At 39.2% G+C, this 27,619-nt stretch overlaps 1 protein-coding gene across 17 annotated transcripts; it reads left to right on the top strand.

The window, feature by feature from the left end:
* The first annotated feature begins 1,355 nt into the window (after positions 1-1,355).
* On the top strand, positions 1,356-26,928 carry LOC105421937 (uncharacterized). Of its 17 annotated transcripts, none has more exons than XM_088865977.1 (6): positions 1,356-3,918; positions 4,238-4,403; positions 16,730-16,856; positions 17,170-17,635; positions 25,979-26,171; positions 26,321-26,928. In XM_088865977.1, the coding sequence occupies exon 1, from the start codon at positions 1,493-1,495 to the stop codon at positions 3,686-3,688; it is 2,196 nt and encodes a 731-aa protein (XP_088722103.1). In that variant the 5' UTR covers positions 1,356-1,492; the 3' UTR covers positions 3,689-3,918; positions 4,238-4,403; positions 16,730-16,856; positions 17,170-17,635; positions 25,979-26,171; positions 26,321-26,928. The 17 variants fall into 17 exon arrangements, with proteins under 17 accessions (XP_088722103.1, XP_020517764.1, XP_011629387.2 ...); XM_088865987.1 differs by having other exon boundaries at positions 1,361-3,918; positions 26,047-26,171; positions 26,319-26,928; XM_088865991.1 differs by having other exon boundaries at positions 1,367-3,918; positions 16,735-16,856; positions 26,319-26,928.
* Positions 26,929-27,619: the final 691 nt, after the last annotated feature.

Raw genomic sequence — 27,619 nt, 5'->3', positions numbered from 1 at the left:
TGGGTCGAGCAATTTTGATACTTTTGGATTTTTTAAAAATAGAAAATTTGAGATATTTGGTTTTGAAAAATCAAATATTTGAGATTTTTAGGTTTTTAGAAAACCAAAATTTTGAGATTTTTGTTTTTAAAAAACCAAAAATTAGAGATTTTTGATTTTTTAAAAACTAAAAAGTGTAAGTTATTTGTTCCATGTATCATGTGACGACATGTTTATATTACTTCATTTTTTCTAATTTTTTGATACTTATAAGTAAATAGCACAATTAAAGATAATTTCAATTATTTTTTAAAATAATTTAATTAAAATACAAAAAATAAAATAGGAAATAATTAATTAAAAATACAAATTATATGAGTTAATAATATACTACTATATAAAACAAAAAAAGGGTAATACTTGTATCTATCAATAATAAAAAAAAGATAATTCATTTTCTATTTTTCTCTTTGGTATACCCATAGATATCTATATCTATCTCTCACTTCCATCCAAATAATATAATTGATATTGATTTTAAAAACAATTACTTCAAAATGTAATTATAAATAGAACTATAATTATATTTTAAAATTTATTGATATGTTTTTATATTTTTATTTTTTAATATTCTAGAATAATATATAAATAATATATTTACTAATATAATCAATATTAATTTTAGAGTAGGTTAAAAGATAATATAATTAAAATATAAAATTCATTATTATCTAATAGTGAAGAAGGATTCATAAAATATTACAGTGAACGATATATATATATATATATATATGAAAAAAAGATGGGATTAGCCAATTAGCTCTTATGAACATATGAGCCCAACAGTTCAGATTGAATCTGGGCCGATCTGATGATCACAGATGTCCGGTAGTATTTTAATTTTAGGTTCTTTCTGTAAATTCAAATTATTTGAAATTTTAAACGTATGTTCATAAAAAATAGATGAATCTGCAAAAAATATCAAAAAAATATTTTGCATAAAATAAATTATCCAAAATACCCCCAAAAAGTTTTGAGGGTATTTTGGTTATTTTATTTTTCACGAATTTTTTTTTTTATATTTTTTTTAGGTTCGTCTTGATGAAAAGAACACACGTTTAAATTACAAGTGATTTGAATTTATAGAAAATGAAATAAAATTCAAGTATTATCGAACATCAGTTATCGTCAGATCGATCTAGATTCAATTGAACCATTGAATTGGTATGCGTGGGCTAATCCCAATCTTTTCTTTTTACATTATATATATATATTGTTTTTTTTTTTAATAATTTTATTCAGTTTAAAATTTTATATAATCATTAATATTTAATTTACATGCCTACCATATCACCAATTTATTTTATATAAGCAGGCCCGCAAGAGAAATCGGTGAATGGCAGGTTGTCTCTCTCCACGACCAACTCATTCCTCACTGTGCACAATCTTCACTCCGAAAACTTTTATACCCATCATTTTGCATTGTTCCAAATCACAAAAGTGAGAGAAAACAATGAGAAAACTCCTCAAATCCCCCCTCAACGCCCAAGGCCACCACCTTTTCAGACCTCCTTCTATCCCCCCTCATTTGGGTTTCCTCCGTATGCCATATGCTTCCTCTTTCTCACGTCCTTCTGTCTCTTCTATGGAATTTGAAATCTCTATTATCGACCGGGCCTGCAACTTGGTCCAAAACTATCAGTGGATCTCTCTCAAAACTGAGTTTCCTTCGATGAATCCATCAATGGCTGCTTTTATTCTATCTAAACTCTCTAGCAATCACTACTTGGTTCTTCAATTCTTTTTATGGGTCTCTGACCAACCAGGATTCAAGCACTCAGTTGAGACTTATTGCACAGCGTTACTGGTTTTGAGCAATGGTGGTTTGAGAAGTGGCATATTCGTTCTTATCCAAAGGCTCATATTCAATCACAGTAAGTCTTTTCTAATTGAAGCTGTTGATTTCCTTGTCAATCACTCTGTAAAACCGATGATTTTGGACACGATTATTGTTTCTCTGGTAAGGGTTCAGATGTTTGAGGAAGTTGTTTTGGTGGTCGGTGTGATCAATAGACATGGGTATATTCTTCCTTTCCACTATTACAATAGATTGGTGAGATTTTTGAAGATGAACGAGGGGATTCTCGATCTGAAGAAAAAATGTGTAAAAAACAATGCCTTACATAGGTTGAAGAAATTTGGTGCAGGGGATGGGTACACTGATTATTCAGGGAATAAATTTGACCCCAATATTTGCAAGCACATTGGCTTGATCAGGGCGTTGTCTCACAAAGGCAAGGTAGAAGTTGCTCTTAGGTTGAGAGAAAAATTGCTTGTTGTTCCTGATATTGGTACTTATAACGGCATGATGAATTGTCTCTGCAAACTGGGATATCTCGCAAAGGCAAATAGGCTTTTGAAAGAGATAATGGAATTCGGGTTGATCCCCAATTGTGTCACCTATAATACATTAGTTGATGGGTTCTGTAGATTTAATTATATAGATGGTGCTTTTGTTCTTCTAAATTTTATGGTGATGAATGGCATCAAACCCAACAGAATCACTTGTAATATACTTGTTAATGCCCTTTGCAGCAGGGGCCAATTGGAAGATGCTAATAAGCTTTTAGCAAAGATACTAACTGAGCACGAGGCCTCTAATCTGATCACTATGACCATTCTTATGAATGGACATTGCAGGGAAGGGAATATGCTTAAGGCTCGTGAATTATGGGATGAAATGTTGAGAAAAGGCATCTTGGTAGACGTTGTTTCATATAATGTTATTATTAAAGGATTTTGCATGGGAGGCGATATGAGCTTTGCTTATAAGTTCTTCTCTGAAATGTTTAAGAAGGGAATTTCTCCTGACATTGTGACATATAATACTCTCATAAATGGACACTGTAGAGAAGGGAAATTGGTAGAAGCATGGATCATGCACTCTAAAATGTCTTCTAATGGTGTTTTACCTGATCACATCTCTTATGCACTGGTTATTCAAGGCCTTTGCTTGCACGGAAATGTATGCAGAGCACATCAGCTTCTCCACAAGATGTTAGATGATTCTATCCTTCCTGACCCTTTTGTGTGGAATTTAATTATTGATGGGTATGGAAGATGTGGAGAAATAGAGCTTGTATATGAGGTGAGAGATCATATGTTAGCATTAAGTGTGGCGCCGAACTTGTTCACCTACAATGCCCTTATTCATACTCATGTGAAGGAAGGATATCTTCAAGGAGCATTCATGTTGAAGGAAGAGATGTTTGAAAATGGGATTCTTCCTGATGTGGTTACGTACAACCTGCTTATAAATGGGTTGTGTAGTTTTGGTCATGTATATTTTGCATTTCAATTGCACGATGAAATGTTAAGAAGAGGGTACCACCCTGACGCATTCACTTATACAGAGTTGATTCGTGGGCTTTGCATAAGTGGCAAAACGCATGAAGCCCATGAGCTTTTGGTTAAGATGAAGAAAATGGATGTGCCTCTTGACCATGTACCATACCACATACTTATAACGAAATATTGCAAAGAGAAGCAGTTGAATATTGCATTTGATCTCTATGAGGAAATGTCAGAAAAGGGTCTCCGTAGTAAGGCTTGTACCTATCATACCCTTATTGTTGAATTGACGAAGAAGGGCCATTTTAAAGAAGCCCTGCAGGTATATCATAGCATGGGTATAGAATCTGCCATATAGGATAGAGATTTCGTTGCTATTTCATCCATGGAAGTCTCATTGGGCACCTCTTAGAATCCATTTGGTTCCCAAAGCTGTTTCATAGACATGGGTTTTCCATGTCATGGGTGATATAGCATGGCATGGGCAGTCCAAAAGATACTCAGATATTTGAGCTCCTCCGGTGTACCAGGAGATGAGCACAACACATTTAAATGTGTGCATCAAGATCGGGCTTTGGGGCTCGTGAGGTATGTGTTGTACTTGGTCATGTGATCTACTGGTAAATTTCCTTTCCTAGTGGTTTCTCTTTAAAAGATCAAGGGATAGTTATTAGCTTGTTTAGTTGATATTCAATAAGTATTTATTGTTTATTAAAAATCATGTCTCTTTTTCTTCCGGACACCTGCAAATAGTTAAACTATGCAACTAATTCGTGTATTGCTTGTCCATTGACGATTTTTGTCTGAAATAAGGATAATATAAGTTCTGGTGGAAAACTGAAAACATTTATTTCTGATGGTCTTCTGATTGAAACATTTGCATTGATAAATATCGCTCTGCCTGCAGGTATTATTCTTGTATGGGGTGCGGCCTTTCTCGTTTGGACAGAACCTCATTAAAGAAATGCACAATTGCACCCAAGTGATCTCACTTCTTGTTGCACTTCCTTTCTGTTCGTTACTTTAAATGAAATCTGGTGCGAGGCTGGAATTTTTAAATGTCAAGAAATGGGGTAATATGTCTCAAATATTCAAAAAGTGATTCCCAAATTGCGGTTCCTATTGGTAGAGCTACAAGCTGAGAGTCTTCTTACAATATTCCTTTTCATAGGTTTTATTTATTTATTTATTTTTGTTTGGTAACATGAAACAGCTCATACGGGCATTATTACATTTTGCACCATTATAACATCACTGAATGGGACTACCATTTCCCCCTTGTCTGCATGACTAGATGTTGGGCACTTTACTGACAGTGCAGAAATGCGTTTATATTTAATATTTTGGATGAAAAGTCAAATTATGGTGGCTGTCAATGAAAAGAGAGCCCATTGATCAGAGTTAAGTCTTGAACTTTTGATTGGCTTGCGAGAAGTCTAATCAATGAAGTATTCAAATTCGTAGGATTTTCTTACTTGATATGGTTGATAACCAAATTTTTGTTTTTGTGAATTTCTCACACATACATTGTCATTCCGCTAGCAATTTTTTTTCTAAATCCTCTTTAATTCAGTGACAAAAAATCCGTTGTTTCTCCATGCCACTGTGAAATTATGTTGTTTTGCAGTACTCTATTTCACTTGCTTTTATTTGTAATTAAAGCATGTCTCCTTCATAAATTTAAATAGAAGTAGCATGACAAGAATCTTAAGATTCTTAACCATTCCACATGACTGTTGAAAGTTTTCTCTAGGATTTTATCAAGTCTGTTAAGTTCCCCAGATTTATGCTTGGTAGTTCTAATATCTTTACCATTTAGTTAGTAACAAGACATCTTAAATATGCTTTGTGAATATTGGAGTTATCTTTTTTTAGAATTGATTACGTTGGGGGAATTCACCATTTTATGGGGAAATGATGCCTTTCTCAGTGAATCACCTCTTGTGCTGCTGCTGGATTCTTACTTCCCAGCTGGAGATAGTGTCTATTTCTGAAGCTTTGATTTACTGCTATATTATGGAGCCCATGAAAAGTGAGGAACAAGCACTGTTTGGCACTATTAGAGAGTGGATTCATGATCCAGCCATTGCTTGGGATTTAGCAGGAGAGGATTTTCGAGTTTTCAGGCCCCCAAATTTTGTTAGTGACTGGTACTTGGTGGTTGACATTGAATCTCAAGACTATTTTTGGGGGTCTGTCCAATATGGCACCTCAAAGCTTTAATGTTATTGACAAGTTGTATGGACCAGTGTTTGCAAATCCGAACCGGAATGGTTAACCGGACATGGGCCTAGAAGCGGTTTAACCGGCCTAATCGGTAAACTGGCCGATTTAACCATTCTAACCGGCAAGTCCCGGGCGGTCAAAAACTTGTTAAAAAATAAAAAAGATAAAAAAAAAATCTGCTAAAATATGAAAAACATATAAAGAATGATTAAAATAAAGCACATTCAAATGAAGTTGAAAATTAATGAAAAAAATAGATTTTAACGAATCGATTTTTGAATTAAAGTGAGTATTAATGACAAAAACAATTTTTAATCTTTACCATAATGTGAAGAATATTAAAAAATGCATTACAAATCAAATTCCTTATTTTTGGGAATTTATGTATATTTTTTTGATTTTGTTTTTAAAAAATACCGATTGATCACCAAAATCGCCCAAAGCCGGAACCAGCCACTGGCCGATTCTGATCTAACTGGGCGGTTAGCGGTTAGATTGCTTGGTTTTTCTAACAATGGTATGGACACTCCGGGCCCAACTAGCACTGAAGGACTTTCTAAAGACTGCTCTGAGGCTATTTGTTTGACCTTATTAGAACCCATGGCTTGTTGGGCTTTACAATGCCACTATTGTTGAAGCCACCACCATCTTGACCAATTAAGCTTTTTTACATAATCTATCTCTAGACCTGCCTTTTTGGAGGAGGACTCATCAAACATCCATTGGGTGTGCTAAGGTAAGGCACATGCTTGAAGACTAGTGAACCTCATTGAAGATATTCTCCATCTTTGCCACTCTGCAATGGTTAGCACTTGCTGTGTTATTAGAGAGACTAATGATGTAGCAAATAGATTAGGGGAATGTGTAGTATCCTCAATGCCTTGGTGGTATTTAGCACCTCGGATGCCTATGGCGTGAATTAGTTTTATGTGGTTCTATCAATTTACAGCACCACTTTTCTTCTGTTTTTGCATCATACTACGCAAACCATTTCCCAAGCCAAATTAGAGAGGGATTGCCAAGTCCGATTGGTTTCTTCCAGATCATGGAAATATGTTAGGCATCCTCTCCCCCCACCTGCCACCTCTCTCTCTCTCTCTCAATACACGTGGATATTTTTGAAAATGAAAGCTCACTCCAGTATTCTGATTCATTTGTAAATTTCTCCACTATAAGTTAAAACTTGGACTTGGGTCTCCTTCACTATCGAAGTATTCATTTGTAAGTTTACTATATTGGAAATCAATGTCCCTTTGTATAATGGCAGTACCTAGATAAGAGGTAGGTGGGAAGCTGCATGACTGTATTGGCCTTTTGGGATATGCAACATAAGAACTTCCTGCCTCCATTCGCTCAAACATAATTTAACCTCTAATGCCACTAAAACCACTTATCAATCAGACAAGTCATCTTGAGAGTCGTCATGCGCTTCATGAATATCATCCTCGACGGCCTCCATGTATTCTTCTTCATCGGTCTCCTCTGAGTTAGCTTCCTCCTCGACCTCTGAAGCTAATGTGCGAGTGCGACTAGACCCAACAGCTCCTCTACTCCTTTGTGCTTTAGTGTTAGGTTGATCTTCTTCATTAGCCCCTGTTGCTAGCTCGACATCAAGCCATGTAAGATCCTCACCCTCAAACACACGTTCTTGTCTTGGATCCATGGTCTGCTCACTTCTGGAATCACCATCAGCTTCATATAATTGAATAGGGTTGACTTTCGTGCGATTTTCATATCTCTCCCTAAGCCGCGTGTTATATCGCACATAAACCAAATCATTCAACTTTTTCTGCTCCAACCTATTTCTTTTTTTGTATGGAGTTGTGGTAGAAATTTGAAATCAGATAAATTAGATTTTAGATTAGAAAATTGAAATTCAAGAAATAAGGATTAAGGAATAAGGAGTAAAGGACTTACATGCTCAAAAGCACTCTAATTGCGCTCACAACCAGATGAGCTACATGTGAGATTCAACACTCGAATAGCGAGATGTTCTAGATTTGGTGTCTCGCTTCCATATAATGCCCACCATGCAGTTGTATAATATTTTGTAATTTAGAATATAGTTAAAAATTAAAGGTATAAAATAAATAATGGAACTATACATAAAGTAAGAGACAAGTAAGATTATTTTTGGGCTTTTGGCCTTTACCAGGATCTGTAGTGTCCCTATTTTCAGTGGCAATATCTCTCCCAAAGTTTCCCAAGGCTAACTTGAACGTAATCAATTCATGGCTCTGGATCTCATCCTGGATATCTTTGGCTGACACCAACCTCTCCAGCACATCTAAGAACCCACCATTTATTACACGATCTGACTCAATGGATGGGTGCTTGTAGTGAAGAGATAGGTTTAAAAAATAACCGGCTAAATGGAAGTGTCTGTGAAGCTGGGTATCCCATCTCCTATCAATAATTTCAAGAATAGCCTTGCGCATATTTTCATCATCCTTTAAAACATCGTTTATTTCAGTTCTTGCCCTAGTCATTGCCTCATGTATGTAGCCCATGGTGGGCTTTGCATCACCATCAACCAGTCGAAGCACTCTCACTAAAGAGTGAGCCACCTCCAATGCAATAATTATTTGACTCCAAAAAGATGTATTCAGAATAATTTTTTCAAACTTTCTCCCATCCTTATGCTTTGACCATTTACTTTGACTCCATTGCTCTGAAACAAACATGGTCCTCAAGGCACTGTTTTGCTTGGCTATGCTTCAAAGAGTGAGAAATGATGTGGCAAATTTAGTGATACTCAATCTCACTAATTCTCTCTTCTTTGTAAAAGACCTCATCATGCTTAGGACTATGGTGTGATTGTAAATAAATCCAACAACAAACATAGCTCTTGAAATCACCCCACTAAATAAAGATGTTGTACCCATTTCCTTAAGCATAAGATTAACACAGTGAGCTGCACAAGGAGTCCAAAACATATGCTTCCTTTTCAAAGTCAAGAAATTCCCAGCTGCAGCATAGTTGGCAACATTGTCAGTGATAATTTGTATCACATTTTGCTCCCCAACAAAATCGACAATCTCATCCATCAAGCCACATAAGTATGTATCATCATGTGATTTGTCTGATGCATTAATAGACTTAACAAAAAAAGTACCTGTTGGGCGGTTAACCAAAAAATTAATGAATGCCCTTGATTTTCCATCGGGCCAACCATCACACATAATAGTGGCCCCATATTTCTTCCACCCTTCTCTCTGAGAAATCAAAATTTTATTCACATCAAATACAACATCCTTCGACAATGGCTCCCTAACCTCATTTAGTAAAGGAGGAATAAGTTTTGGGCCATATTGCCCAACTGCCTGGTGGACCATACTTGCAAAACTATCCAGAGTTGTAGTATTGAAAGGAATGCCGGCCATGTAAATCCACTTTGCAATCCACTTACATACCGACTTCTTTTGTTCTTTCTTATATTTATTGTCAATTGTGGTTTGTTTTGTTTTTTTCTCTCTCCTGAACCACAATTTCGGGGATAGGGGTGAAAAAAGAATCCATTGGCCCCTTAAAGAGAGGTGTGCTTCTCTCAGCACTACCACCAATATTTATAACCCTCTCTCTTGAGGTTGGAGTATGAGTACCCCTTTGCCTCATAGCAACTTCAGACATATCATCATCATCATCATCATCATCATCATCATCATCATCATCAAATAATTGCATATCATCAAGTAATTCCTTTCTTTTCTTGTTTTTTTTCTCTTTATCTTTTTTCAATCCATCCAAATATTCTCTAATCGCCTTTTTTATATCATTTGTAGCTTGTGGGCATGCTCTTATATTCCCAAAAATTCCAGCCAAATGCTCTTTTTGTTGAAAAATACCACCCATATAAGTATTTCCACAGAGCAAGCATATCACACAATTTCTATCTTTCGGATTTTTTAGTTTAGCATATTTTCAAGCCGGATCCTTGTTACTAGAAGATTGGGAAGAAGACATTGCCCTAAAAATAAGTATAACAATATTATTGTACAAGAAGGAATAAAATGTTACCGACTCTGTGAAGTACTGCTCGATTTCTTCACGGCCTCTTAAATCCCCAATTTCTTATCACAAATTCACCTTAACATCCCCAAATCAACAATCAAAGGAGGCATCAAATGAACATCCAAGCATCAAACAACCGTAAAATCGAATATTTGGATGAAAAACAATTTTCGCCAAATTTTTTTTTCCCTCGATTTGATGCAAAAAAAGCCACAAAAGTGGCTGGAAATCTTCGTTTAGGGGGTATAATAACCCCCCAAACAGTTTCCCTAAACTTTGAAAGTTAAAAAAGGCCATAGATAATTTTTTCCGCGGAAATAGATGCGGCGCGATGCGGCCTGATGCAGCGCGTATGCGGCCGCATATGTCAAAAGCGCATATGCGCCAGTTCGCGATGCGGATGCGAGCGCATCCCGCATGATGCGGCCTCATTTTAAAACACTGCTCTAGCGTTTTTCTTTTTTGATAAGGTGGCTGAGAACCAATTGTTCCATTTCAAAACTTTCATTTTGGAGGTGGACAAAGGGATTTGGAGACATCCCTACAAACGTCTAAGCTTTTTCTCTTACAAAGAGGAAGAGGCCAGGGTAGGAGGTCTAGAGGATTGATCTTCTGTGTTTTCATAGTCAATAATTTAAGAGTGGCCTTTGAGTTCTCTCTCGCCTTTCCCTTTAGCGTTACTCCTCAGAGCAAAGCTGATGTCGTTGGAGGGGATGTTATAGACAACGCCCATGACACTTAGGATGTGAAAATATTGCCTTACGTTTGATTTATCCTTTCAATCTCCCTTGGGTCCTCTAATGTGGATGAACCTACATCTGACGGCATGTAGTTTGTCGTAGAGGGGGGATCAACTTATATATTATCAGGTGTCTCCCAGGGCTAGGGGTTTAGGAAAATAGGAGTTATAATATTGACGATCTAATTAATACCAGGAGGATTTAGAGGACACATGTTTGAGGCCTTGGGATGAGAAGGGGTACTAGAAACAAAGACACCTTTGGAGGAACAAGATGGTGGTGGGAAGTGCCTCTTAAGAAAACCTTTCGATGTTCAAGGGAAACTCAAGGAATGTTTTGGCTTAGTTGCTTGAAAAGGGTTTTGGCATTGGGGGAGGGAGACTAGAACAATTGACCAACAAAGAGGTTTTTTGTATGGGATAGTGGATAACACTTGTAGAAAGGAAGGATGCACCCGAGAGTTAGAGCGTGGGACTAAAATCACTGTCACTTGCTAGAAGCAGGTCATGAGGTATTGAGAGAAGGAGAGGGGCAAAGTGGCCATGAAGGAAAAGACAGGGGGCATTGGTGACTGCAATAAGAGGCAAGAGGGGCTAGTGAGATACTACCTTTGAAAACACCTACAACTCAATAGACATGAATGAGTACGACACCATTTTGGGAAAGAAGGATCGGAGTGAGGGTGGGGAGGAGAAATGAGAGAAAGGCAGAGAAAGGGGAAGAGGATTAGTGGTGGGAGAAAGGGATGGGACAGAGAAAGAAGGGATGGCCATGAAGAGAGAGAGAGAGAGAGAGAGAGAGAGAGAGAGAGAATATACATGGGTGGTATTATTCATAGTTATCAAGACCGAATTGTACCACCCAGTTTGATCAGTCGGACCATTGACTAGTGCCTTGGGCAATCTAGTTTGAGGCAAAAACCTAGTTTGATAGAAAACTAGTCAAAATCAATGTTTGGCCGATGTTTGCTGTGTGGTTTTGACCGGTTAAACAAATTTTAGAAACTTTCTTCTACTATATTTTATATTTTCACACTATTATTCTTATTTTGTTGTTTCTAGTTGAGCTAGTTTTGATTGTACCAGACCTTTTACCGCTTTGATGGCCAATCTGATCCTGGTAATTATGGTAAAACCAATTGGAACCCCATCTAGCAGGTGGACGGTTGAGATGCATCCTGGGCCTTGTCTAAATGGGTTGCGTGGCAAGTTGGCAATCACACATCAGTCCAAAACATGTAGAGGGTGGACCATCGTCGTGGCAAGATTGTCAATTCCCATCTATCTTTGGTTTGGTAATGCGTCTGCCATGGGGCTGGTAGTCCTAGGAATCTCTAAGTTACTGGATGTGGCAAGATCGGGGCTGATCATCAATGAGGTTGGTGAGGGGTATTATTGGGGATAAAAATAACGTTCTTTGGATTGGGGCTTTAGTTTGCATGGCACATGGGATGATACTGGTCAATGATTTTCGAGTCGGCGCAATGATCTTTATTTTGGCCATTGATCTCTCAGTCAGTGCTCATGGCCTGATTTGGGCCATCCTGGCCATCCATTCGAAGGCTCTTGTAGGATGTGCTCATTTCTTGGGGAACGAGGGGGTATAGAAGAGGTAACAAGTGGAGCAAACATGGTCGTTGATGGGACCAATGTTGCAAAAGTTACTGATGGAGCCATCTGAGCTGGCCATCTAATCGACGGCCATCTAGCAAGGGGCAGAGGGCAGTAATTACTCTGGTTTTCTCGCTAGCAGCTCACTAGCATTTGGATCTTGAAAGTGGGTGATAGTGGCTGAGTAGTGTTTGAGCGTGGCTTTCTTGGAATTTGTGGGGGGCTACTAATGTTTGAATTTGGGCAGGAGTGGTGGAAATTTGGATTTGAATTTAGATGATCCATAGGTGGTGACTGGCAGGGTAGCACGGGAAGGGGATTATCGATGGGACTAGGGAATCTGTCTTCCTTCAGTCATGAGTCGCATGCAGATTTGACTTGTCCAAGGTCTGGGAATTCAATGGTGGGGATTGGTCTCTTGTGTGGTTAGGAATCTGATTGGAAATTGAATTTTGATAAGCTTCGAGTTTTGGGGTTACGACCTGTATGGGAATTCATAATGATGATGGTAAGAATGTTTGGGAGATGGAAATTTTTGTGTGCGCTTGTGTCCCATAGTAAACAGGCAGTGACCTTTCTTTGGATCAACATATCTCTCCTTTCTCCAAGTCATCTTCATCTTTTGTTATGTTGTTGGCAATGTTAAAAAATGCGGATTCGGTCGCCTAGGCACCTGCCTAGAGATAGAGTGCCCTCACCAAAATTGGAACCCCCCACCCCAAACAAAAAAAACAGGGTAGTTCTTAGGGCATAAAGCCTTAGGGACTTAGGGCAATTTTAGAGCCCCAAACTTCTCGTGATTGTGAAATAAACGAAAACATAATATAACATTACAATACTGCAATCACATAACAAATTTACAAATGATATGAGTTTCAAAGAGATTGTAACTTGTAAGACATTAAAATGCTTGAAATCCCAAATGTCATTGTAGAAAACTAGAAGTCTAGACTTGAAACAATACACAAAGGCAGCAAGGAAAAATAAAAAAAATGTAAATATATACTCTATTTCATTGTCCAAATGAGAAAAAATTTAATTAATCACAAAAAAATCAATCTTTAAACTACAAACATGTAAATATATTGTAAAAGAAAAAAAAAAGTAAAAGGAAAAAAAAAGTAAAAGAAAAAACATATGATTCATAACATAATATGTTGTAGCAAAATAAAATCAAAACCCTCTTTCAAATATAAAAATACTTTAAAAATATTAAAATCAAATGGATGTCGGTGCAAACCTCATCTATTGGGTCAACTACTAGAAGCTCCATATCCACCCACGAACAATTGCCTTTATTTTGGGAAGAAATAAAAAAAATAAAAAAATTATCGATCTTTCGATAAATCACAAAAGAGTGGTTTTTCTCGGCCATGTTTTTTGTTTTGGGGGTTTGGAATACCCCCCAAAACCCTTTTCCCCCCTTTTAAGGGGGGGGGGGGGGAATTACATTTTCTGACCCTCACCGAGGGTTTTCTTCCACCTGTCCACAAAGCATCACGGGGCGGCTCTTAAGCAGGCGTCCAGACATTAGTGCTGATGCGGCACATTGCCTGTCTAGGCGGGCGCCCAAAGATATGGCGCATAACGACCCCGCCCAGACAACACCTAGGCGTTCTTTAAATTTTTTCGCCTAGGCAGTCGGGGGGCGAATTTTCGAACACTAGTTGTTGGAGTTTCGAATTTCAAGCAAGCTCTTCATGTTCTGAGATCTTTCCAGTGATCAACTACCTACTTGCCTTTGATCGCTTTGAATTGCCCTTTATCTGCTCTCTGTATTGATACTTGATTTGATGACTCCAACCTTTGGACCTTGCTACCCTTTTAATGTTCTATGCAACCAGAAACTCTGATTGAGCAAAATTAGTCTAATAGATTTGGGATCAGGGCTGGTTCGAGGACTTCTGCTAGAAATTGGAGGCAGGACCCCTATAAACTTCCAATTCTCCTTTAAGAACTTACAACTATTACCATCTCTTTGAAGACTTAGATCTTCCATTTATGGAAGAGGATGCCATGAACATCCATGTCTTATGGATTCTTGAGGCACCTAATGATGGATGCCAAGGTTGCAGACGAAGGATGATTTCAACACCTGTAAGGCATTTTCTTGAGTGGGGAGGGAAAAGAATGGGCTACTGTAATGCACCAACCTTGTAGAGCCTTTCAGTTTGGGACGGTGCTCTCTTGGCCCAAGCATTGATCTCCTTTAGGTCATTTATGGGAGGATCGATGATCCCCACGAGCGTCATCAACTGAAACAGGGAATCCCTTTCTTGACTAATATTCTCTTCAAATTGGGATGGTTTTGGCCGCTTCACAGGGAATGGGATAGTGTCGAGGAGAATGGGCGAGCCAGGGGGGGACAAATGGATTAATTGACCCGGTCTGCAAGCTGCTGTCGGGGATTTTTCGTTGTCAATTGGATTTTTGAGAGCAGAGGTCATAGATACATTCATAGGATTAGGATATCAGAAGTGGAAGAAGATTTGAAGAGGATGAAGATAGGAAAGTCCTTAGGTACAGATGGTATCCTGATAGAGGTTTGGAAATACATGGGGAGATTGACATTGACAGGTTGGCCAAACTATTCAACAAGGAATCGAGAACAAAGAAAATAATAGATGAATGGAGGAAAAGTATTATGATACTTATTTACAAGAACAAATGAGACATACAAAATTATGTGAACTATTGAGGGATCAAACTTATGAGCCACACTATGAAGTTGTGGGAGAGAGTGTTTGAGCAACTGCTAAGGCATGAAACGAGTGCATCAAAAAATCGATTCGGTTTTATGCCAGGGAGGTCAACAACTGATGTTATTTTCGTACTTCAGCAGATGATTGAGAAGCTTAGGGCAAAGGGAAATGACCTCCACGTGGTCTTTATTAATCTAGAGAAAGCTCATGATAGAATACCTCGAGATTTACTTTGGTAGATCTTAGAAAGAAAGGAGTCTCCAAACACTACATTGACTTGGTGAGAGATATGTAGGAAGGAGCACTAACTAGTATTCCAATAACTAGTGGAGAGACAAGTGAGTTTTCAGCGACAATGAGTCTACATCATGAGTCAGCGTTGAGCCCATACCTCTGTCTTAGTTATGGACGACTGAACTAGGCACCTACAAGATGAGGTACCATGGTGTATATTGTACGACATAGTTTTGATCGATGAGACCCGCAATGATGTCAACACAAAGTTAGAACTTTGGAGGGATGCTTTAGAATCTAAAGTATTTAACATTTAGTGGACTATGAAAGAGTATATGGAATACAAGATTAGTAATAATAGGATTAGACAGATGAGGAAGTAGTTAAGATTGATGGCCAAGAAATACCAAAAATAATGCGCTTTCGATATTTTGGGGCGATAATCCAAGAAAATTGAGAGATTGAGGAAGATATTGCACATAGAATTAGAGCTCGATAGGTGAAGTGGAAATATATAGCCGGAGTTCTAAGTGATCTCCACATACTAATGAAGCTGAACGACAAGTTCTATAGGACAGTTGTGAGACCAGCTTTGCTTTTAGGAGGGGAATGTTGGGTAGTGAAGGAACATACCCATAGGATGAGTGTAGTTGAGATGAGTATGTTGAGATGGATGAGTGGCAAGGCAAGAAGGGATAGAATTCAAAATGAAACATTTCGAAGAACTCATGTGCAACGCAGCTTAGTATAGCAACTGTTAGGAGGTGTGAGTTAGTTGAAGTGGAAGGCTCAAAAAGGGCAAGGGGTATACCCAAAAGGCTATGGTTGGAACCAGTGAGGAAGATATCTGGACATTTGGCCTCACTGAGGATATGACCCTTGATAGAGCAGAATGGTAGACCAAAATTCGTATAGCTAACCCCAAATAGCTCTGATGATGATGATGATGATGATACTTACTGGGCTTTCTTGAGTTTGGCCATCGGGATCATTATAGGCTTGATTGGAGGCTTGTTTCTGCAAAGAGTAGGTGGGTTAAAGGTTAGCTTTGTTAAGAGAGAGTGTGTGATGTGGATCCACATGGGCAAATTCTGGGTGACATGGGGCACTTTGCTTGGGTGAATTAACTGGGAATAGTTGTTGTATGGCTTTGGCAGTGGTAGGTTTTCTGCTGGTCTAGGTTGTTTGGGGGATCGTTGTTGTCTAGAAGGGACATTTTGTCTTCTCAACTCATTCGTTTGTCTGAGGTGTGGTTTGGTATTATAAGGTTTTTATTTCATCACCTTTTTCCCACCTTTACCCCAACCTACCTCTTTCCCTCTCCCTCCTCCCCACCCTGTCCCCTGCCAAAAAAAAAAGCAACAATATTCTCCTCTCTATGCTTTTCATTTTCTTCTGTACCTCCTCTCTTCCCATATCTCGTTTGACTCTAATTTTCTCTTTGTATTTTATCGTTCTCATAACTGTATTTAGATCCATGTACAGGCCTTAGTTCTTTGCACAAAAGAGGCTTTTTTTGTGTTTTTGTTTTCTGGTATGTACTTTTTGTGTGAGTGCAGAGCACCTGACCTGGTTGCCTCATTCCCCCCTCAATTTTATTATCTATAAAGTAATGTATTGTCATCAATTTCAAAAAAAAGGAAAATAAAATGTCTCTCAAAAATATGAGTGAAGAGTGCTAGAATCATTGGTATTTCGTTGTTTGTAATTGTCATCTTTATTCAAATTAGGAATTAAAATTTCTTATTTTTAAGTTGTAAAGCTTATGATATGCTATAATTGCCTGAATTTCCAAGAATCTCTCTCTCTTGCTCTATCTATGATGTATTTCTCATATATCATTGAGAATGTCTGCGACTTATGACATATTTTGCAGGACAGTTTTGCAGTTGTTGCGGCTGATGGTCCAGGTGAATATCCTGTGATCGCTGAAGCAAGAGCTGGGAATGATGCTGAGGGAATGATAATCACTCCTGGAACTGTTGCTTATATAACTACTGGAGGTAAGGTCATTCCTGGAAAAGAGTACATTCTTAGTTATATAACTGTGTGCTGCAATGTTTCATTAACTTTTATATACTGAAAGATTTTTGATAGTTTTTCTACCAATGTTTCATTAACTTTTATCTACTGGAAGATTTTTAATAGTTTTTGTACCATAAGTTTCCAGTCACATTTCCAGTTGGATCTTCCAATAGTTTTTGTACCATAAGTTTCCAGTCACATTTCCAGTTGGATTACTCGTATGGACATGTTTATATCCATCTGAACATGAAATATGTGTATCTCAATAACATCTGAACATGCAATATGCAGATGACACCTTGGTGCTCCTTGACGTCTCTCCTAGAGAAATTGACACCCTCAAGCTTTTTCTTAAATGCTTCCAAGTAGCGACAGGGTTCAAAGTTAACATGGAAAAATCTAATATGATGGGCGTTGCTCAAATGAATGCAGAAATAAGAGCGATCATTCCTAATTGGGAGTGCCAAGTGGCGGATCTCCCCACAACCTACCTAGGTCTTCCATTGGGACTGGGGAAGCCAAAAGTGAGCTGGGGAAACCAACCACTTCCAGTCACTCTTGGCAGTCTTACACTCGATCTTCATTTGAACACATGGGAGATATGCTATGGCTAAATTTGACGGGCGAATCATGAGCCTCAGCACAGGTCATGGGCGCTTGGTTGGTTTGAGAAGGCCGTTGTGGATCATGGATTTTGGCATTGGTGGAGTGCTTTGATAGTCACTTTTGACCTATTGATATCAATCCACTTCTAGAGGTATTTCTATGTTTTTTTAATTTTATTTAACCCTAAAAATATTGTTTTCAACCATATTTATGCTTATGTGTTTTTTGGATTTTTTAGAGCTTTAAAATTGATTTTCAATGAATAAATGCTCCCTAAAGGTTATTTCTGAATTTTTTTTTTCTAAAAAGGGGTGGTTTTCAAATAATGGTCTTATGTGGTGGGACCCACGTGGGGGGGCTAAGGTCGCAGCCCCTACACATGTGGGGTCCACATGGTGTGGGACGTGGAGCCCCCATGGGCCACGCACCCCACATAGAGTGATGCCCCATTTTTCTCACTAATTTGGGGTATCTTGAGGGTGTCATTTTTATTACAGAAAATATCTTTTTTGGTTAGGTAAAAATATTCATAGATATTTTTTAAGTAAATCTTTTGTGATATTTTTATAGGATCTACATTATTTGGACCATATTTGTTTTATTTTGAAATTCTTAAATATCCCTTGATGAGATTAAAAAGGAATTTTTTAAATAAATCAAGAGATATATTTTGATTAATTATAATCTACATGGATTAGAAGTGGATATGGGTCAAATCTTATGGGATAAGGTTCCTAAATATCTTCTCTAAATCATGATGGCTGGTCTTAGAGATCAATGATTCAGATTATTTATCTCTCACCACACATAGTACTTAAATATTCTAGACAATGCTAAAACCTAATCTGATTGGAACACCTTTGGGCCCTTTAGGCCCCTATAACTAGGGGACTCCCCCTCATTCTTAGTATATCAGCTGTCTCCATCTCTTTCTCCTCTCCATGCCACTCTTCTCTCTCCTCGCTCTCTCTCTCTCTCTCTCTCTCTCTCTAAGGTGGCATGCCACCCTCCATAAGAATTTGGGGTGGCATAGACCTCCCAAGAGAGAAAGGGGGCACGCGCAGCCCAGAGTGGAAAATCCCACAGGATTAAAAGGGTCTAGGAAACCCTAATTGTAATCCTTGCTCTCATCCCCATAGATGTCCGATAAGGGTGTTCCAAATGTGCTTCCCAATTTAGATTGGTAGATTCAGCATGATCTAAGGATCAAGTGAGCCATGGATCGGGTGATCGGGTGTGGCGTGTGTGAAGTCTTAACGGGGTAATCCTTGGCAAAAGTCAAGTAAGCCTTCCCAGTTTATTATTTTATTTTTTCTGTTCTTGATTCATATTTCCTAATTGTGATTTCGAGTTCAATTAACTTTTGAATAAAAGTTTTATTTTGGCAGTAAGTATTAAAAAGATCCTAGATTGTGGTAGGTTTTATTTTTGTGTTGTTTTTTTTTTTATTTTTATGGAAATTGTACATAGAAATTCCAACAATTAATAAAAGAAAAAGAAGATATTTTTTGAACTTTATATCTTGCATTCTACATAGCCACTCCTTTCATGCCTCAATAGGCTAGATGCCATACAATGAAACTGTGGATGTGGAGGCCTCAAGGTAAGCTTCCCTAAAGTGGACTTGAGCAGACCTGGACCTGGGTTGTGTTGACCCAACCTTTTGGCATCCCTAGGAGATATCTCCTTAGGCTAGCATATAATCTGGATTATTTGTTTTATTTGTTAAATACACCTGATCACCCAATGCACAAACAAGTGAGCACAATGCAAAAAGAAAATTGTGATTGATGAACAAATTCCGTGTAAGGTCAATATTTTTGTGTGTGTGTGCACATGTGCGCACATGGAGCTTGGTTTTCATGTGGGTTGTGGTCACATTTTTTGGGCCACTCTGGTCCAGGGTCCATTATTTAACCTGATTATGAATTTCTTGTAATTTCTTTCTAAAGTCAATCAATTTCTCTTCTTGGATCACTACTCAGTTTTTTCAATAAGAGACCATAGAGAGTAGGTACTTAAATCTTTTGGTCTTGCTGTTGGCATCATATTCTTTATATCTGTTGTTGCATTTCTGCTTTATATTTAACAAACACTTCATAGATGTAGCATCAATTATTGGCAATGGCATGACTAGTTTTTTCCTTTATAACTGCACTTAGGCAAAGAAAAAAGAACTTCCTTGAAGACTAGACTACAGGTCATGGTTATGAAGGGAAGATATTCCATCTCCCTCAAGCACAAGGATGAGTCCTACTGGTTGTGGGTCGTGTTATGTCAAGATATATTTATTTTCAGCAGATGCCTGAGGCTTATAAATAAATGAAGAAAGCAGAACCAAATGACGCTTTTCTACCCTGTTAGACTGTGATTTGATCTGTGAATAAGATGCACTTTTTCTTTATCAGTTTTGAACTTGTAAGTTCTTCGCATTCTATATCTGAGCATATCACAATGAAACGATGAGATCTTACAGGGCTTCAAACTTTCCTTTGATGTCCCAATGGCGTGCCCTTTGGTGCATCCATGCTTCATATAGCAGAGAGATCTATAAATGCTTGTAACAGTGCAGTTCTAATTTCAAGTTGCAGTGACAAGCCAATTCAATGACTCTCTTACTCTGTTTTTTGTGTTGTAATATACATCTTTAATCTGGCTTAAGGTGTGTGAATCGATGCATTATTTGGGTGTGGTCAATCAAGCTCTTGTTGCACTGGATTTCATCAAAACTCTGAATTTTATGTGTGTACATGTAAGAGATCTTCAATGATGGGTGAAAACGCCATGATAAGCTTGGACTGCCTTCTTGATCTGTTAGGCATGTCCTGGAATAGACATAAGCATTATCTTCATCATCAGATAACGTCAATTCAAGATATATAGAAAGTTTTGGCAAAGTTTTATGTTGCTTGTCCTGGAGTAGACATATCCCATGGAATTTTCAGAGTCCCAAAGAAGAGCAACTCCAAGCTCTCCACAGTTGGGACTTGGTCGAAGAATACCAGCCTCTATCCCGTGAGAAGAGGAACCTTAGAACCCAACCCCATATCGGATACCAGCTCCTCCTCTGTGAGGAGGAAATCTTCTGGTATCAATGTTTGAGGATTAAAAGGTTGAAGCATGCTGATCTTAACACTGCCTTCTTCTACAAAACCACCAATTGCCATAGGCGGGACAACACGATCACCCAGATTAAAGTGGGAGACTCCATTTACGACAACCTTCTCAAGTGGAAGGGGCGATCATTGAATTTTTTGGCGACCTCTTCTCTATTCCCTCAGCCCCTAAACCAAGGATGGCAGATCTCTCCTTCAGGTCCATTCAACCTGGCAAAGTGGCATGGCTTCAATGGTCTTTCACCGAAGACGAGATCTTCAAAGTCATCAACGACCTAGGCCAGGACCAAGCCCCTGGCCCATAAGGCTTCCCGATAGCACTCTTCAAAACCTTCTGGACATCCATCCTGATATCCTATCCTTCTTCAAGGAATGTCATTCTAGAGGCATTATCCATAAGGCCTTGACAGCCATTTTCGTTGCATTGGTGCCTAAGATAGAGGGCATGGAGGAACTTAAGGACTTCATACCCATTAGCCTCATTTATAGCTCTTATAAAATTCTATCCAAGGTTCTTGCCTCTCGCTTAAAAGAGGTCCTAGACTGGGTCATCTCCCCCCAACAAGGGGCCTTTGTCAAGGATAGGCAGATCCTAGATGGAGCCCTAGCGGCTAATGAATGTATACACTCTAGACACCTTGCAGAATCCTTGGAATTGTTATCAAAATTGATTGGGAGAAGGCTTACGATCATGTGGACTGGAATCTCCTGGATGCTTAGAATGGGTTTCGGTAGACGTTGGAGGACTTGGATTAAAAGGTTGCATCTCCTAACCCTTTTTCTCTATCCTAATCAACGGCGCCCCGAGAGGTCTTTTCCCTTCTTCTAGAGGTCTTCGACAAGGGGATCCCCCATCCCCTTTCCTACTCTCCGTGTTGGCAGAGGTTTTCAGCAGGTCCATTGAAAGGATGCACCAACATGGACTACTGGAAAGGTTAAAAATTGGGAGTCAAGGCCAGGTCATCTCCCACTCCAGTATGCTGACGTCACCTTTCTCTTCTGCTGGGCCACCACTCAACAGGTGGACTCCCTCTTACTTCTTCTCAAGTGCTTTGAGTTGCCCACTGGTTTAAGGGTCAATATGGCCAAATCCAAGATGATTGGTGTATCCGTTGATGCCCAAGTGAATAGCCTGCTGTCCACCTTCCTTGGCCTACCCCTCAGTATTGGACTCCTTAGAAAGCAACATTGGAGTTTCATTGGTGGACAAGTTTGAAAGGAAACTGGCTGGTTGGAAAGGCAGATTCCTATCATCGGCAGGTAGAGTCACGCTCATCAAGGCCACCCTCTCTAACATCCCAATTTATCAGATGTCCCTCTTCCATATGCCTGCCTCTGTAGCAAATTGTCTAGAGCAGCTCATGAAGAATTTCTTGTGGTCTGGTCTGGATGAGCAACAAAAATTTCACCTCATCTCTTGGGAAATAGTGTGCCAACCAAGGCACCCAGAGGCTTGGGAATTTGCAACCTGAGAACCAATAATTTGGCCCTTTTAGGTAAATGGTGGTGGCGCTTTCTCATCTAGGATAGCGAACTATGGATTGAGGTGCTCCAACACGAGTACCTTTGTCACTAACCTCATACGCTATCTGATCCCACAAGCACCTGTAGATCCTCTGGGGTCTGGAAATCTATCCTTCCGCTCCCTTGATCTTTTTAAGGCGCACATTTACTTCCACCCCCGGTTGGCCAACAGGGTCAAGTTTTGGCACGATATTTGGCTGGGCAGTTCTCCCCTAAAGGACCTGTTGCCTCTTCTTTTCCAAGTGCCTCTCAAAACAGAATCCATGGTGTCTGACCTCTTTGTACCCCAGGGTTCTTGTCACTTCTGGAATCCAAACTTCCGCAGGCCAGTAAACAACCATGAGGTTGAAGAATTCCTCCATCCATTTCTATTCTTCACTTATCTTTCTCTCTGCATTTGGAGGGGTTCAACTAATCTGGTCCCCCTCCACTTCGGGTCACTTCTCAGTTTCCTCTTTCTACAACATACTCCATCCCCCCTCCTCTCCCACATCCCTCTCTCCCCTTATCGTTAGTGAGGCTTGTTTCTTCTTCATTCCCCCCAAAATTTAGGTCTTCTCCCGGATTGCCCTATCTGAAAGATCTCTCACTGTCGATCAGATCCAAAGGAGGGGAGTCCCCATCGCCAACAGATGTGTAATGTGTACGGCAGATGCGGAGGCCAATGCCCACCACTTCATCCACTGTGAAGTGGCCTTGACCCTCTGGGGAGACATACTCCAACTATTTAACTAGTCATGGGTCACCCTGCGATCTGTTCCCCACCTTTACCCAATATCTCTACCCTGTCCCATGGTTGAAATCAGGTTCCCTCCTGTGGTGTGCCTCCATTGCAGCCACTCTATGGGTTCTTTGGATGGAGTGCAAAAACAGAACTGTTAAGGGAGAGAGGATCACCATTGAAGCTCTTAAGGCCTGGATAAGATCGTTGGTTATCCTTTGGGCCAATAACAACAACCTTTTCCGACATCTTGCCTGTGCTGATTTTCTTCTTAATTGGCAAACGTTGCTCATTTTAAGTCCTGCTCGTGTACCCCGAACCTGGTCAAGCTGAATTTTGATGGTTGCTCACTCAGGAACCCAGACCCAGCTGGGATTGGTGGCATCTTTAGAGACCATCTCGGTGTCATGCTGACATCCTTCTCCAGATCCATCAGCCACACCAACTCCATCATGGCAGATGTCATCGTGCTCCTCGAAGGGCTATGCATTTTCAACCTCAGTCGGGGCCTGACTCTAATCATAGAAGGGGATGCAAAAAATGTCATCTCCTGGTCGTCTCGCTCTTCCCCTTGCCCTTGGAGGTTGTCTCACATCTTCGACAAGATCTTCCATATTTGTAGGCCTATTATTGTTTCATGGTGACAAACGTGGTGCGAGGCAAACTCAGCAGCAGATGCCCTGGCTAAAGCAGCAGTATCACAGCACCAAGATGGGGCCCTTGTAGAACCGCATTAAGTTCCTGGATCACCATTCTTGTGTACCTAAAAGAGCTACTGTAAAGCATTTTTTGGACTCTCCTTTGTGGTAAAATTTTATACAGAGCACCCAACTTGTGGGTTTACCCATTTCTTGTACAATGGATACTTCCTCTTCAACACAAAATAAACAGTTTAAAAAAAGTACATGCGCATGTGTATAATAATGGTGTACACAGACCGACCATCCACTTTCTGTCATCACTAGTGGACTGTAGAGATGAGTGGCATTTCTGCTCAAGTCCACTTTTGTCTGTCATAGTAACAGCAGTTTGTCTTGGATGCCCATTGACGATGATAGATGATGAAAGGACACTCATGCATCTTTTGCATGGCTACACGGTTAGCAATGAGTGCATCCACTTTAGATTCCAAAGTTGGATCATGGGGATGGACTGTGGTTCTGATGATGGGCATCATTTTGATTTGCAATTGTTCATAGTTTACAATGACATAAAAATCTCAAAGTCCATGTGACACTGACTTGCTAGTCCTCTGCAGCTCTTGGGACGTTTCTGGAATGATCCAAATGGACATATGACGATCGCTCTTTGTGGTGTTTTTTTTTTTTGACATGTTAACAGGTAGGAATGGAATCATTGATGTTACATGGTGGCTCTGCGACATTGACCACCCAGGACAAGGGCCAATTCCTAATGGCTGCTCGCTCTTTGTTCCCATGTGCTGCCTTCCAAGCAATTCTGCCTCCATTTTGTGGGCATAAAACACTTCAAAACAAACCCAGTGCAGGACTTATAAAGAACAAGGGTGAAGCATAAAAAGGCAGGCGAATCATCTTGTAATATTGTTATGAACATTGAAACACACAATCACGGGAAGAGACCAATCCCAAAAAACAGTCCTAAGAGCCATCTTGTGCCGCTCCCTCCTTAGCGAGTGTGTCAGCCGCTTGGTTTCCTTCCCTCCAAATATGCCTCCATAAGACCTGCGTATCCCTGCAAAGGCGGTTAATCTCATAAAAAATATGAGCTAGGACCCAGTGTGGGGAAGAATATTTGGAAGCCCAAGCAATAACGTTCTTGGAGTCTCCTCAATGGTGAGGGACTCGAATGTGACGGTAGGAAGGAGCTTGACATCCTCATGTCGCGTGGTTTCCTCTGCCCCCATAGAGTTCGAATAACTTATGAATTTAGAAATGGACGCAATAGTGGATCCTGAGTGATCCCTGAGTATAGCGCCAAGTCCTTTTTCCTTTTACCAACTGAGCTAGTAGGCCAGAAGAGTTGATTGGAGTTCTTCTTCCAAGCTTAGCAATGGCCAATATGCTTGGGTTTGTGAATGTAATTGAGAGCCAAATTTGGACTACTACTTCTGGTTCATTATTTATTTTGTTTCACTTGTGACTTTGTTTTATGTGGTGCTTTGAAAACCTTGGCTCTCTACCTTGGTAACGTTTACAACTTCTTGTTGGCAATACTTTAAGAGCGCTTGTACTATGCTCCTGCGAGAGCATACTCTGCATTTACTCCTCCTCCAGGAAGACTTAAGAGGATTTTTTGATCTCAAAATTTGGGAAACACTAAGTATCCTTATTTGATTTATTTCAAAATAAAAACTGTGGATTTTGAGTTCTCTAAACACTTGGACCCCACCCTAAAACAATTGGATGGTCTCTATTCAATCTTGATGCATTTTATTTTCAAGCATATAGTGGAATTTCTTTCTTTTTTTCTCTTGAGGTTAGTCTATAGGTTGAAGACTTTACATCCCCAAAATTTGTGGTCCTAAAAATACTCCTTGATTGGGTTTTACCTGATGAAATAAATGCAGAATATGCTCCCACGGGAGCATGGAACCTTTTGGCTTTCTTTAATATGAACAGAGTGAAAATATATGTCATTGATATCAAACATGGAACATTATTTTGCGGTTTCGCCTTTTATGTATGCCATGCAGTTTTTGTTTTTGTTTTTGTTTTTAATCTTTTGTATAAGACTACTTATGATTTGTCTTGGCTCCAGAAAATTAATCATGTTTGTCAACCATATCCATGTCATCCTTGGTGAATTGTTTCTAGTGCTCAATGATTTACTTTGATTCTTGATTGTATATGCCTTTATTCCTGTCATGTTTTCTATTTAAATTTTAATAGATCCTTGTTTCTTCTACATGTTGCGAAAGCTGAAGAACATGCTTCACTTTGAAGAATATGTACTTTTTGAGCACATGCATGTGTGAAATGCATTGCATGTAAAATTATGTTGGTTCCATTGTGATTACTTAACATGGAAGTACGTTAGTCGAAGCTTGTATGAGATACTGTTTCATTGCCAGAACTTGTTCCTCTGCTGCATCATAAAACAATAGTAGCATCCAAAAATTACAAGCTTGTATGAGATACTGTTTCATTGCCAGAACTGGTTCCTCTGCTGCATTGTAAAACAACAGTAGCATCCAAAAATTACAATGATCGACTTCTGCAGACCACCACTGTAGGGGAACCCTCAATGGACCTAGTTTTTGATGCACTTCAAAGAAGGTTCCTTGGGTTTTCACCGCAGTCATAAAATGGACAAGGAGAGAAGTCACGTGTTTCAGGCCTCTTAAGGTGTTGTTTCCAACTAGCCAGACTGAAACCTTAAATTCCTTTTCCAAATGCCATCTTTTTTCCTCATACGTATACTAAATAACATGATTGTAAACCTTCTACACAACACTAATTTTGGATTCTTTTTTTCAAAATGAACATCTATAGAGGTTTGGGTGTTACGACTTCTACAAAAAGAAGAAGTTTGTGCAAAGAAAGTGGGACATGTGAAGATGCACGAGTTCGTGAGGAACTATGCTTCACTTCTCTGGGGTTCTGCACTCCTCTCCTCTTTTGCCCATGGATAAAGAGATAGAGTACATAAAGCCATGTACTACAGAAATAGATGGAAATACAAGTAAAATGACACTATTTCCCTGTGACTACCAACATGCTTTTCTCACACTGATGTTCTTTATTCATGAACATCAGTTTGTTGACCAAGATTTGAGAGTGGCTTTGTCTGCGGACAGGTATTTATAAGAAAGATGCATATGTTCATGAGCAAATTTCTTTGGTTAAGTGGCTATTTCCCTAATTGTTTTTGTGCTTCCACGAAAACTGAATTAAAGGAAACCTGGACCGAACTTCGAATATCAAATTGGAGTTGGAGTTGTCATGAGAAATTTGTATCTTTGTAACCCATGTAAACAAATAACCTTACTACAGGTAGAAGGCATCTCAGATACCCTGATTTGATATTAGATTTAAATGGTATGTTTGTTTCTTACACTTTCGACAATAGTAAATAATGTCCAGCACAATTGGCATCTCGAAACTCAATTTGGGATGATGAGGGAGAGAAGCGTGATCTACTAAACATGCCCTTAAAATACCAAATAATCATTTGAACAAGTGATGTGTGCATGCACGATAAGCTAAGAACATGCACTTTATGCGTGATGTCAATGATATATGATGTCAAATAAACGTAATAGTAGTGCTTTCTAACACATCTCCATCATCTTTAGAGGACTTGAAGGGGAATGAACCGTCTTATTAGCAGTGAGATTAGCAAGTGCAAGGATATTCTTTTCATTTCTTATTGGCTTATAAATACCCATTTTAAGGCTAAGAACTTCAAGTTGTAAGAAATATGTCATTACACCTTGATCCTTCATTTCAAACTTCCTCTCTAGGAGATGCTGGTTGTGATCTATGCCCTCGTGGTCACCCTCGGCAGCATGTCATCGACATAAACTGGTTGTAAAACAACACCTTAGTATGTTTAAAGAGGTGTTATACCCACTTTGATTCAATCCAACATGAATAATATAATGAAATTTCTCGAACTGCATGCTAGGTGCGCGTTCAAAACTTGTAAGCCTTTCTGCAGCTCACAAACTTAGTGGTGATTAGCAGGTCACTGGATTGTGCAGGAGGAAGCAACTGGATTCTTTATTCGTAGAAATAGAGTTCCGTGGGAGTGTCAGTATAGATTTGAATGGAGTAGGCTTATTCTGGTTCCA

This window comes from Amborella trichopoda, chromosome 1 (assembly GCF_054954075.1).
Source record: "Amborella trichopoda isolate Santa Cruz 75 chromosome 1, AtrichopodaSantaCruz75HAP2 v2.0, whole genome shotgun sequence".
NCBI classification, from domain to species: Eukaryota; Viridiplantae; Streptophyta; class Magnoliopsida; order Amborellales; family Amborellaceae; genus Amborella; species Amborella trichopoda.
The sequence above is the reverse complement of the archived record's forward strand: the minus strand, read 5'-3'. Positions and strand labels throughout refer to the sequence as shown.

Coding starts and splice junctions, on each gene's coding strand:
- LOC105421937 (XM_088865977.1), top strand. CDS start 1,493: ATGAGAAAACTCCTCAAATCCCCCCTCAACGCCCAAGGCCACCACCTT.